The sequence below is a fragment of the Procambarus clarkii genome, chromosome 84 (assembly GCF_040958095.1).
Source record: "Procambarus clarkii isolate CNS0578487 chromosome 84, FALCON_Pclarkii_2.0, whole genome shotgun sequence".
In the NCBI taxonomy this organism is placed as follows: Eukaryota; Metazoa; Arthropoda; class Malacostraca; order Decapoda; family Cambaridae; genus Procambarus; species Procambarus clarkii.
The window spans coordinates 17,584,072-17,598,670 of NC_091233.1; the positions used below are offsets into that span (position 1 = coordinate 17,584,072).

General features: G+C 45.2%; 1 protein-coding gene across 1 annotated transcript in view; it reads right to left on the reverse strand.

The window, feature by feature from the left end:
• The window catches only part of LOC123751299 (uncharacterized), a 105,273-nt gene that overhangs the window by 15,458 nt on the left and 75,216 nt on the right, over nucleotides 1-14,599 (reverse strand). The window contains exons 5-6 of the mRNA XM_069316580.1: nucleotides 13,568-13,743; nucleotides 13,300-13,419 (exon numbers count right to left, since the gene is read on the reverse strand). Coding sequence (XP_069172681.1) covers nucleotides 13,300-13,419; nucleotides 13,568-13,743 — 296 coding nt within the window. The remainder of the gene's footprint in view (nucleotides 1-13,299; nucleotides 13,420-13,567; nucleotides 13,744-14,599) is intronic.

The window sequence follows — 14,599 nt, forward strand, 5'->3', positions numbered from 1 at the left end:
AGAAATATTGAGAAAATTCGTGTTAGAATTATTAATCTTACCTTTTCGTTCATATTCAACGACAAATATACATACATACATACATACATCATACTGTATGTATGTATGTAGAACGTCATAGGTTAGGTGAAGTTAGGTTAGGTTAGGTTGGGTAGGTTGGGTTCGGTCATATATCTCCGTTAGTTGTAACTTAAATTTTAAAAAATTAACTCATATTTAATGAAATGGATAGCTTTATCATTTCATAAGAAAAAAATAGAAAAATATTGAAATTCAGGAAAACTTGGCTTATTAGGGAAATCGGGCCTTGCATAGTAGGCCAAGAAGTGCGTTCTGGCTACTAGGTACGACATTATATATATATATATGTTTATATATATATATATATATATATATATATATATATATATATATATATATATATATATATATATATATATGTCGTACCTAGTAGCCAGAACTCACTTCTCAGCCTACTATGCAAGGCCCGATTTGCCTAATAAGCCAAGTTTTCATGAATTAATTGTTTTTCGACAACCTAACCTACCTAGCCTAACCTAACCTACCTTTTTGGGCTACCTAACCTAACCTAACCTATAAAGATAGGTTAGGTTAGGTTAGGTAGGGTTGGTTAGGTTCGGTCATATATCTACGTTAATTTTAACTCCAATAAAAAAAATTGACCTCATACATAATGAAATGGGTAGCTTTATCATTTCATAAGAAAAAAATTAGAGAAAATATATTAATTCAGGAAAACTTGGTTTATTAGGCAAATCGGGCCATGCGTAGTAGGCGGAAAAGTGCGTTCTGGCTACTAGGTACGACATATATATATATATATATATATATATATATATATATATATATATATATATATATATATATATATATATATATATATATATATATATATATATCTAGGCCTCCCCTAGGCCTCTCTCTCTCTATAGGGAGAGAGAGAGGCCTAGGGGACGGACGTGTGGCGGAGGAGCTGCTGCCTTCTCAGCCATTACCCTGAGACATCTTGGCCTCACCGTACCAAGACTCAACCATATTCACCGTGAATACACCAAGCAGACGTGGGAGTGGCCGGAAGTGCCTACGGTGTACCATCTATGTGAAAACTTATCAAAACAGGTGGGTTGGCAGTGTGGAGTCATGGAGGCTGTAGTGAGGGGCCAGGATGGACCCTGCAGGCCTCCTATAGTGAGGGGAGGTGGGGGGTGAGTGAGGGGTGTTGTGTGGTCAGGAGAGAGAGGTGGGGGTTACCCGTGTGCCAAACAGTGTTTTGTGTTTTTCTTTTTTGAAAGTTTTGCTGAACAAGTTACGTTGTCAGCGATAATTGGCGCAACATATCTATCATATTATGAGTACATCACACGTGCAGTGAGTCAGATTACGAGTGTGTGATTCATTCATTATTGTGCAGTGATATACGGGGAAATTATACCAGTGTTAGTGTCGCCCTGACCCCCGCCCCCACCCAGCGCCCAGGCCGGGAAGTACCTGCTCTTCCCCCTCCTACCCACCCCACCACGTCGCCTCCCCACCCACGAGGCCACCTTGCCACCCGCCCATAGAAGCCGGGAGGCTCCCATGTGTGTCTACGCTACCCACCCACCCAATGTATACCCACATATTGTGTAGTGGGTGTATACCCACACTTTGTATAGAGGTGGTATATGTATTACCACTCACCTGAGTAGTAAGTGCCACGGCCAGCTGATCACCCCTCCAGTCTCCACCCGCCGTCCACCTTCCCGCCCAGCGCCCGCCCATGTCGCAGCTCCCAACAGATAGCCAGGCTTCTCCAAGCCAAGATGAGCCATCAAACAGGGGTAGACAAGGTAGATGTCAGACGTGTGACCGGGTATGTTATATCCGGTTGAGTGACGATAATGTGCGCATTCATTACCACAACGGAGCCAGGTGTTTGGGTTCTGGGCGCCCTCCCAGGGAGAACACCAATCAACAGCCCACACCGCCCGTAAGGCAAAACATCTCCCAGACCTTCATTTCCACAGAAAATTTATTAGAAGCTATCAAAGCAACATCGGCCAGAACCTTGCAACACATCCCTAAAGCAGCCCGCCCCCATGCAGCAGCCAAATTATCTGCCCTCCTGAGAAAGGTCAACGACTCTCCTGGAACGACCCAAGCATGGCACAACCTCCTAATGTTTGGCAACATATGTCTAGCCACCCCTGCAAGGAGAGACAAAACCTTAGCTGCCTCAGTCATCAAAGCTATAAATGATTTTCCCAGGGAGGACAACCAGGTGCGCCTTCCCACTCGCGCGAGAAACACCCACGGCAGGAAGAGCAACAGTGCCATATCCGAGACATCAAAAATCAGAACATCAGTCACCAAGAAAATAGAAGAAGGAAACACTATTGGCGCAATACGAGTCATCACCAGTGAGGACTCAATTGCCGACAGAGATGCCGCAACAGCTCAAGCCCTAAGGGAGAAACACCCACCCAGGGCTCCGCGTGAGGACGACATTGTACAAGTGGGGGCTACCGGAGCAGAACCTCTCTGGGTGGCTGAATCTGTGGTCCATAAAGCAGCCATGTCCTTCCCTACAGGATCAGCAGGTGGGTTCACAGGACTAAAACCCAACCACCTCAAGCAAATGCTCAACCCTGCACTGGGTGACATTGCGAAGAACCTCTTGGTGGAACTAACCAGATTCACCAACACATGTCTAGCTGGCAACATACCAGCGTCCATAAGACCTATCTTTTTTGGAGCATCTCTCTGTGCTCTAAAGAAAAAGGATGGAGGGATCAGGCCAATAGCTGTGGGCAATTCTCTCCGGCGTCTCGTCGCAAAGGCAGCTGCAAGAACAGTTAGTGATGCAGCGGCCAACATGCTGAAGCTAAAACAGCTCGGGTTTGGCATTCCACAAGGGTGTGAGGCGGCAGCCCATGCAGCTCGAGCCTTCATCGCCAACATCACAGACGAAAAGGCCCTTATAAAGCTAGATTTCAAAAATGCCTTCAATTTGGTGCGGAGGGATGCTGTACTCCGTGCGGTTCATAGTCATTTCCCTTCCCTCTACCCTTTTGTACATTCATGCTACAGTATGGATCTTAAGCTACTTTTTGGCGAGCATGAAATTGACTCGCGAGAAGGCGTCCAACAGGGTGACCCCCTCGCTCCTCTCCTTTTCTGCTTAGTCATCAAACAAGTCACAGAGGTCCTGTCCAGCGAGCTTAACATCTGGTTCTTGGATGATGGTACCCTAGCTGGTTCCCAAGACTCCCTCCTGGAGGACATCAGAAAAATCCAGGAGCAAGGTGCAGTTTTAGGCCTCACCCTGAACCCTTCTAAATGTGAAATAATATGTTCCAACCAGGGCATCGTAGAGAGAATAGAGGGTCTTCTGCCAAATATCCATAAAACTAAACCTGAAGACAGCACACTCCTAGGAGCTCCCCTGGGGTTGAAAGCCATCGATGAGGTCCTTGATAAGAAAATCGCCGACCTTAAGAGGATGGATGGGAGGATTGAGGATATTGATGCTCATGATGCACTCTACCTCATCACCAGATGTCTGTCCCTCCTCAGGTTAACCTACTTTCTGAGGTGTTCACCATCTTACAGTAGCCAAAAACTAAGTGAGTATGACCGGTTACTGAAATCAATGCTAGAAAAAGCCCTTAACCTCTCTCTCGATGACCTACAGTGGAAACAAGCCTCACTTCCCGTAAGACTTGGGGGCCTCGGAGTTCGAACAGCAACGCAAATCGCTGTTCCAGCCTTCCTGTCCTCCTTATCAGCATCCGACGACCTTGTGAAGGAAATTCTACCTGCCCACTTACATCAGCTGGCAGGTGTACATGATCTCAATTTTACACGCTGTGCCACAGAGTGGGCCTCTCGTGCAGGCCAATCACCTCAACCACCATCCCCAAAATCCCACAAGCAATCCAGCTGGGATGGTTCCATTGTAGACCAAGTTGCTGCAGAGTGCCTGGGTGCTGCAACAACACAACACGACATTGCTCGCCTCACAGCAGTAGCAGCACCACATGCAGGGGATTTCCTGTTAGCAACCCCAATGTCGACAACTGGCACGCGTCTCACACCACACGCCCTCCGAATTGCTGTGGCCCTCCGCCTTGCTGCCCCAATCCACACCAGATATAGGTGTATTTGCGGCGAGGTGGTGGCTGACAGGTACGGTCACCATGGCCTACTCTGCCAAAGCACAGGGGGATGGCACTCGAGGCACAGTGAAGTTAACGACATCATCAAGAGGAGCCTCACCACAGCTGGATGCCCAGCTGAAAGAGAGCCCCGTTACCTAACGCCCCGTAACTCTGATGCTCTTATTGGTCGCCCGGATGGTATCACAGTGAACCCCTGGAAGAATGGCAAGCAGTTGGTATGGGACTACACGTGCGTATCAACCCTGGCTAACACCTACATTAACCTCAGTGTTGCACAACCAGGTGGCGCTGCCACCCACAGGGAAGCAGCCAAATCCCATAAGTATAGAGAACTGGATCACCACTACAATTTTGTCCCCATTGCTTCTGAGACGCTCGGCGCCTGGGGTAAAAGTGCTACCAGTTTTTTGAAGGAACTGGGTACTAGGCTCATTGAAACAACAAGGGACCCGAGAGCTGCAAGCTTTCTTTTCCAGCGCCTCAGTGTGGCGATACAGAGGGGAAATGCGCACTGCATCCAGGGTTCCTGCCCGCCATCTGAGGAGCTGGAGGAACTCGACAACCTATGACAACCATCTTTGTAACCCATATGTAACTCCTTTTTTGTAACAAAGTTCAAATAAAGTAAATATATATGTGTACACACAAAAGAATGGGGGTGGTAGGAGAAGATAATATTAGTGTTCAGTGAGAAACCACAAGGTCTCCTCTGAATACTTTTTATTTTCTTCTCCGAGGCTATGGGTCCCCACATTGGCACCAGAGGTGGTACCCTCACAAATTTAAAAAAAAAAAAAAAAAAAAAAAAATTATATATATATATATATATATATATATATATATATATATATATATATATATGTCGTACCTAGTAGCCAGAACTCACTTCTCAGCCTACTATTCAAGGCCCGATTTGCCTAATAAGCCAAGTTTTCCTGAATTAATATATTTACTATAATTTTTTTCTTATGAAATGATAAACCAACCCTTTTCTCTATGTATGAGGTCAATTTTTTTTTATTGGAGTTAAAATTAACGTAGATATATGACCGAACCTAACCAACCCTACCTAACCTAACCTAACCTATATTTATAGGTAAGGTTAGGTTAGGTAGCCAAAAAAAGCTAGGTTAGGTTAGGTTAGGTCGGTTAGGTAGACGAAAAAACATTAATTCATGAAAACTTGGCTTATTAGGCAAATCGGGCCTTGAATAGTAGGCTGAGAAGTGCGTTCTGGCTATTAGGTACGACATATATATATATATATATATATATATATATATATATATATATATATATATATATATATATATATATATATATATATGTCGTACCTAGTAGCCAGAACGCACTTCTCAGCCTACTATACACGGCCCAATTTGCCTAATAAGCCTAGTTTTCATGAATTATTTGTTTTTCGACTACCTAACCTACCTAACCTAACCTAACCTAACGTTTTCGGCTACCTAACCTAACCTAACCTATAAAGATAGATTAGGTTAGGTTAGGTAGGGTTGGTTAGGTTCGGTTATATATCTACGTTAATTTCAACTCCAATAAAAAAAAATTGACCTCGTACATAATGAAATGCGTAGCTTTATCATTCCATAAGAAAAAAATTAGAGAAAATATATTAATTCAGGAAAACTTGGCTTATTAGGCAAATCGGGCCTTGCATAGTAGGCTGAGAAGTGCGTTCTGGCTACTAGGTACGACATATATATATATATATATATATATATATATATATATATATATATATATATATATATGTCGTACCTAATAGCCAGAACGCACTTCTCAGCCTACTATTCAAGGCCCGATTTGCCTAATAAGCCAAGTTTTCATGAATTAATGTTTTTTCGTCTACCTAACCTACCTAACCTAACCTAACCTAGCTTTTTTTGGCTACCTAACCTAACCTTACCTATAAATATAGGTTAGGTTAGGTTAGGTAGGGTTGGTTAGGTTCGGTCATATATCTACGTTAATTTTAACTCCAATAAAAAAAAATTGACCTCATACATAGAGAAAAGGGTTGCTTTATCATTTCATAAGAAAAAAAATATAGTAAATATATTAATTCAGGAAAACTTGGCTTATTAGGCAAATCGGGCCTTGAATAGTAGGCTGAGAAGTGAGTTCTGGCTACTAGGTACGACATATATATATATATGCCTCGATACTACGCCTCCCCCCCAAACCGACCCTCCCCCCCCCCCCCCGCACCTCACTACCTGAGCTGACCCTCGCCCCACCGGCCTCCACACCCAGCTGATGCCTCCACACCCAGTTGATGCCTCCACACCCAGTTGATGCCTCCACACCCAGCCACGGCCTCCTCACTCAGCCGCGGCCTCCACACCCAGCCACGGCCTCCACACCCAGTTGATGCCCCCACACCCAGTTGATGCCTCCACACTCAGCCGCGGCCTCCACACCCAGTTGATGCCTCCACACTCAGCCGCGGCCTCCACACCCTGTTGCTGGCTCCACACCCAGTTGATGCCTCCACACCCAGTTGCTGGCTCCACACCCAGTTGCTGGCTCCACACCCAGTTGCTGGCTCCACACCCAGTTGCTGCCTCCACACCCAGGTGCTTTTTCCACACCCAGTTGATGCCTTCACACCCAGTTGCTGGCAGTTGCTTGGCCATGACCCAGCGTGTTTGCTCCCCTCTATAGAACAATGCACAGTTTAACTCTCCCAACCGAGTTGAAATGGAAGGGGTCCCAGCGGTCGGGCAGGACTCCACAAGCCTTGAGGTACCAACAACTGCTCCTAAAAGAGGTTTTTGCCGAGTATGCAACAAAAACACCGCCATAAACTCCAACGGTGGTGTTATCGGCTTTCACACCGTCAACGAGGTAAGATGCAGTGGTTCCCACCAGCTTCCAAAGGGAAGCAATGGCCAGCTGTCATTGACAGTTAGAGAAGAGACTCCCATTAACCTAATCTCATCTGAAAACCTCACCCAAGCGATCATAGCGACGTCTGCTAGAACATTACCACACATCCCAAAAGCAGCCCGCCCAAATGCAGCAGCCAAACTCTGTAATCTTCTGAAAAGGGTCAATGATGCCCCGGAAAACATTCAAGCGTTGCATAATGTCCTTCTGTTTGGCAATGCATGCCTCACCGTCCCTCCGAGGAGAGACAAATCACTTGCTTCCTCGGTCCTGAGGGCGATAAATGAATACCCAAGGGGGGACAACCTAGTTCGCCTGCCTCTGCGAGCAAGACACACCCACCGCAGAAATGGTAACAACAACATACCGGAAACGTACAAAATCAGAGCAGAAATCACCAAGAAAATTGAAGAGGGAAATACCGCAAGTGCTATTAGAGTCCTCACCAGTGACGAGAAAATTGCTCTTTGAAACTCAGCCACAGCACGGGCCCTGCAAAGCAAGCACCCACCCAGAGCCCCTCAAGGCGACAACATCGTTCCGCCATCAGCCGACACCATCTCAGACCCATTAATCGTTGGTGAATCTGAGGTCTACAAAGCAGCCCTTTCTTTTCCACCTGGGTCAGCAGGCGGCTTTACAGGGTTAAAACCTCAACACATCAAGCAAATGTTAAATCCTGCGGTTGGTGATGCTGCACAAGATCTTATGGAACTTACAAGGTTCGTCAACATGTGCCTGGCTGGTGAGATACCTGAGGTCATCAGGCCTCTCTGTTTTGGTGCCTCCCTCTGTGCTCTCAAAAAGAAGGACGAAGGAATCAGGCCAATCGCTGTTGGCAACACTCTCCGACGCCTGATTGCCAAGGCTGCTACGAGGGTAGTCAGCCAACAAGCGGCTGAATTGCTGAAACCAATCCAACTAGGATTTGGAATCCCCCAAGGCTGTGAAGCAGCTGCCCATGCAGCACGAGCATACATCACCAACATTTTTGATGAAAAGGCCCTGCTCAAACTGGACTTTAAGAATGCCTTCAACATGGTCAGAAGAGATGCAGTACTTTGTGCCGTACATCGCCATTTCCGGCCCCTCTACCCGTTCATACTATCGTGCTACAGTGGTGAGTCAACACTGCTCTTTGGTGAACATGAAATCAGATCATGTGAAGGTGTTCAGCAAGGTGATCCTCTTGCTACCCTTCTTTTCTGCTTAGTCTTAAAAGAAATCACCGAAAGCTTGTCCAGTGAGTTCAAGATCTGGTTTTTGGATGATGGCACTATAGCTGGCACCGTAGACCATCTCTTGGCAGATATCAGGAAAATAAGGGAGCAAGAAGTAAGCCTGGGTCTCGTCCTGAACCCTTCCAAGTGTGAAGTAGTCTCTTCCAACCCAGACATCGTAGCTAGAATAAGGTCTGCCTTGCCTGGAGCCCATGTCATTAGGGCCGAGAACAGCACCCTCCTTGGAGCCCCCCTCGGGTCTAACGCCATTGAGGAGATCTTTGACAAGAAAATCGCAGATCTTAGGAGGATGGAAGACAGAATAGGTGACATCGACACCCACGATGCTTTTTATCTCCTCACCAAATGCCTATCCCTTCCGAGGCTAACCTACTTTCTGAGATGCGCCCCGTCTTACGACAGCCGAAAGCTTGAAGAGTATGACCTCTTACTGAAGACCATGCTGGAAAAAGTTGTTAACCTCTCCCTCAACGAATGCCAGTGGAAACAAGCCACTCTTCCTGTTAGGCTCGGTGGCTTGGGTGTCCGCACTGCTACCCAAATTGCTGTCCCAGCCTTCCTGTCTTCCTCCTCAGCATCAGATGACCTGGTTAAGGAAATTCTACCTGACACCCTGAGTGATGTAGCGGGGATACAGGACCCCCACTACACGGAAGGCGACACGAAATGGGGTGCCATGGCAGACCCAGCACTCAGACCAGCCATGCCGAAAGCCAAGAAACAATCTAGTTGGGACAGCCCCATTGTAGACAAAGAAGCCACAGCTTTGCTGGAGGCAGCAACAACCCCCAGTGATCGTGCACGCCTCACAGCTGTGCAGGCTCCCCATGCAGGGGACTTCTTTTTGGCAGTCCCTATGTCTGCGACAGGCACACGTCTTGATCTGCAGGAGCTCCGTATTGCAGTCGCTCTCCGCCTTGCTGCCCCTATCCACACTGTTCATAGGTATATTTGCGGCGAGGCAGATGCTGACGAATATGGATTGCATGGCCTGCACTGTGGAAAATCTGGTGGTTGGCACACTAGACACGACGAAGTCAATGACATCATTAAAAGAAGCCTTGCCTCTGCTCAGTGTCCAGCAGAGAGAGTGAGCCCCGCAACCTACTGAACCGTGACTCTGTTAGCTTTGCCGGCCGACCAGACGGAATCACACTGCGACCGTGGAAGGGTGGCAGACAGTTGGCATGGGACTATACTTGTGTATCCACCCTGGCAACCACATACATCAACCTCTCTGCCGGCACAGCAGGAGCCGCGGCAACACACAGAGAAAGAGACAAGTCAGCCAAGTACAGGCAATTAGATCATCGGTACAACTTCGTTCCAATAGGGTCTGAGACCCTAGGCCCATGGGTAGAGAATGCAAGAAGGTTTCTCAAGGATCTTGGTTCCAAGCTCATTGACACCACAAGAGACCCTAGAGCAGCAAGTTTTCTCTTTCAGCGCCTCAGTGTCACGATCCAGAGGGGGAATGCTCGCTGCATCCTCGGTTCCTGCCCGGCGTCGGAGGAGTTCGAGGAAATCTACAGCCTCTAGGAAGCGAACTTTTTTTTGTGTCCTCTTAATGTTAATTTTTTGTATAAAATCAGATATGTAACTGTATAACTTGCATAATAAAGTGTACACCATAAAAAAGGGGGTTGGTAGGAGAAGCGAACACTCTTACGTATTCAGAGTTAAATGGCAAGTTTTTCCCTGAATGCTCTGTGTTCCCTTCTCTGAGGCTGTGGGTCCCTATAATTGCACCAGAGGTGGTACCCCCCTATATATATATATATATATATATATATATATATGTCGTACCTAGTAGCCAGAACGCACTTCTCAGCCTACTATGCAAGGCCCGATTTGCCTAATAAGCCAAGTTTTCATGAATTAATTGTTTTTCGACTACCTAACCTACCTAACCTAACCTAACCTAACTTTTTCAGCTACCTAACCTAACCTAACCTATAAAGATAGGTTAGGTTAGGTTAGGTAGGGTTGGTTAGGTTCGGTCATATATCTACGTTAATTTTAACTCCAATAAAGAAAAATTGACCTCATACATAATGAAAAGGGTAGATTTATCATTTCATAAGAAAAAAATTAGAGAAAATATATTAATTCAGGAAAACTTGGCTTATTAGGCAAATTGGGCCTTGAATAGTAGGCCAAAAAGTGCGTTCTGGCTACTAGGTACGAGATATATATATATATGTATATATATATATGTGTCGTACCTAGTAGCAATCTCTGAAAGTTCTTCACCGATTGCTTTGAAATTTTCAAACATTCCAGTCGCATCCGAGCGGGTTTTTTATATACATACTATATAGATTTCACTTCTGTGACACGGAAAAAATGTTTTATTTTTTTTTTTACTGTATTTATCATGTGGGGGAAATCTTCGAAACCTCTTTACCGATTGCCTTCAAATTTTGACACAACGTTGCATTCAAATAGGCGCATGTTTTTATATACCTACATGCCTCACTTGTGACAGGAAAAAAAATGTTCCAAAAATCAAACACAAAATAATTAAATCAAAATGAAAAAAAAATTGAAATCAATGAAAATTCAATTTGTCAATGCAATCTGAAACATTGAAAAGGAATTGTAACACATTTAGTATAGCGTGTGTTGCTCTTATATGCAACAGATGGCACTGTTTCTTAAAAAAAATGTTTTTACCTGTCACAGGTGTGGCATCTATACTTATACTTACGAAATGAACGGTATGGTAAAAACACAGCTCACTTCCAAAACAATGTCACATAAATTAATTAAATCAAAATCTATTAAAATTCAATTTATCAATGCAATTGGAAACATTGAAATGGAATTGTAACATATTTAGTATAGCATGTGTTGCTAAAATCTGTGAAGAACTTTCGGAGATTGCAGAGTGTGTTGCTCTTACGTCCAACAGATGGCGTTAATTAAAAAAAAATCCTGTCATAGGTGAGGCATGTATATAGTAGGTATATAAAAACACGCGTCTATTTGAATGCAAAGTTGTGTCAAAATTTCAAGGCAATTGGTAAATAGGTTTTGAAGATTTCCCCTCACATGAAAAAGTTTTTTTTTCAATTCTCATCACAGAAGTGACATCTATATAGTATGTATATAAAAACCAGCTTAGATGCGAATGGAATGTTGTGTGTAAATTTCAAAGCAATCGGTGAAGAACTTTCGGAGATTAGCGATTTTGAACAAACCAACATTTTTATTTTTATTTATATAGATTGTGTGTCGTGATTATGTTTTCGTGTATTGATTAAGTAGTGATTTAAAGGCTATACATATTGAAGAGGTGTTATAATATGTTTTTACATTCACATGATGACAGAAGTGCTGGTTAAGAGATAGCCTCATAACATTGGATTTGGAAACAGTGAAGTGTTGCCATATATCATCCATAATTTCAAGTGTTGCCATCGAACTGATTTAGAGATTTTACAGACCAGTATACAACATTGCTTACTCAGTGTAGCCTATTGTGAATAAGCAAATCACATTTTACTAATGTGATTCCTTCCTCCTCTTGATTTCTTTTATGTGTTGTCGTGGTGTTTACTGTGCACCACAGTAATGTTGAAGAAGCATTAGACTGGGAGAGATGACATCCCACTGTATTGGAAGTATTACTTGATCGCAGAGTTTTAAGTCAAGTTGGCGACCTTGTGATTAACCTTATGGACGGGCAACTCGACCTGGGGTAAACCTTGAGTTTCTGTGTCCATGGAAACTCCCTAGTTTCCCCAGCAAGGAAACTAGGGAGTGGTAGAGTTACCTCACTTACTACGGGGTGCAAGGCTGAGTTGGATGCAAACCCTGCTCCATAGTTTAACTGGGGTGCTCACCAGAGGTGAACAGTGGTACCTAGGGAGGGGAGTAGGACCTCAACAGAGAGGAGCTCTAGAGCGGAGAGTGCTGCAGCACTTAGGGCGGACATTGTCGAGCGTTCTAGAGAAACATCGACTCCTCTTATGGCAGAGTATGCCGGAGCGTAATTGGTGATTCTGCGGGATACGTAATCGGGGGTCAAGACCCGTCACACAATATATCTCTATAAACCTCGGTTTACCTCCCTGGGATGTGCCATCACAATCACACACCCTGGTACTCAGCTCTGGGCCCCACCTCACTTGTGGACCCTTGTTTTTTTGGAAAACTCATTATACAGTCCCTCACTCAGGGATACAGCGACCCTCACTGTCCACCTGGGGCTCTACGTCTTGGCCCCACTCTTGTTACTCCTGTATATCGCTCACACAGGGATGCTGCTACCCCTCACTGTACACCTGGGGCTCTAACTCTCGGTACCCTTCTTGTAATAACTTTAAAGTACCTCGTTGTGGGCTGGTTCCTCACAACCACCTTGTGGCATCAATCTCACCTTGTTTCACCATACACTTCAACCACTCACTCTGTTGATGACCTCTGGGAATCTCCCTAGTCCCTCACTGTTCATTAAAGTTCCTCCATAAACCACTACAGGCCCTTTCCTCTGGTATTTGCAGTCCTGCCATCACAGTGCATAGCTCCAGCTCTTGTCCACCGGTTGATGGTGTCTCACTCTCTTGACGATGGCCGAGACTCGTCTCTCAGGGTCCTGATTATCTTCGTTACCCTCTGTGTTTTTCTTTTGATGTGGACTCCTTGTCACAGTGATAACTTCTTGTATCACCAGTACCCGCCTCTTCTCTCGAGGTTCTTCAATCGATGAACGCCGTCCTCTTGACAACAAGTGGGTCTAGCTAGTTGGGTCTACTCAATGGGTCTAGTTCCCGGTCTCCGTGATGTGACACACTGTCAAAACATCTTCACAATCCCAGCGAAACCGGTTATCAAACATGATGTAACATGCAAACCGAATAATGGGGGATTTAGTTCATGACCCCATTACGTGCCTCTAACATTTTCACTGCCGTTCACAGTATGGATATAGTTGGGGTGCTAAATATATGAACTAAACTAACCCTTTTCCATTCGGCGCAGGTTTGCTGAGCGGACGCAGCGGGAGGCAACCAGCAGGAAGGTGTTGGCACACAGCGTCAGCAACATGGGCACGTACAGATACACCAGCTTGGCTTTTTGGTCTGTGGATAATTAAATCAGATTTGTAAATACAGTCATATTCCGCTTAACCTGTTCTTTGGATTATCTAATTTCCAAAATATGTGACTCTGGAACAGCAATGTTTACAGCACTGTTCCTGCAGGGGTAAGCACAACACGAGAGACTGACCGGAGAAGAAGCAGTTGTAGAGACCAATCCTGGGGGTGATGACGCTGCAGGGGAGGGAGGCGCGGTAGTGGTTGAGGGTGAGGGCGAGGCTAGTGATGAGCCCCGGTACGCCCCAAGCCCACAGTGAGTGTAGTATGTACCGCCAGCCCTCATCTTCACCAAACATTCTGAAGCTCCTGTACACAACATAACAATATTAAAATAAATGGAACTACAGGAAGCCTATTGGCCCATACAAGGCAACTTCTATTTATGTTTACTAAAACTAAAACAGATTTTTTATTATTTTTTTTACACTGGTGGGGTACAGGAAAAACGACTTCTGATTCAAGAACATAAGAACAAATGTCAAATCTAATGCAATGTAATTGGGATATGCACAGATAACTGGGAAATCTCTATGGCAAGAATGATGCTGGTGTTGTTGATTTAGAGGCGACGACGATCGAGGGATCGGATGCGCCTGGCTGCCTAATACTTGGAAATTGCAAATAGGGATGGGATCCTTGCAGCTTCTTCAGCTGACGGACATATCCAATAAAGTGAAAGGTATGTCAAAAGATGTCGTAGCAGATGTCGTCCTCTCTCGCGCCCACTCCGTCAATGAAAGCGGGTGAGGCGAAGAATATGCAACCTATGAATAGCACTCTGTAGTTTGATGTGAGCACTATAAACCCATGGGCAGTGGAGAAATAGATGTTCCACAGTATCCACTTTGTTTGGACACCACTGGCAGTAGGGAAAATCATTCAACCGGCGACAATGGAGATGCCCAGTCAGACAGGTGTGCCTAGTCAGAAGGTGAGTTAGGGTTGTGTCAGGATACATTAACTTTGAAGGGCCCAAGGACTCGGGAAGGCGCCCTCCCGGAGGGTACCCAAAGAAGAGGATTTAAGGGCAGTCAAAATTTCTGCCTTCCATCTCGCAAGGCAGGTTGCCCAGAGCTATGTGAGAGTCTCCATTAGTTCCAGCCACACCTGTGTAACTTCATGGATACCATGCGCCAATCCTGATGCTGCGTCAGCTACCTCA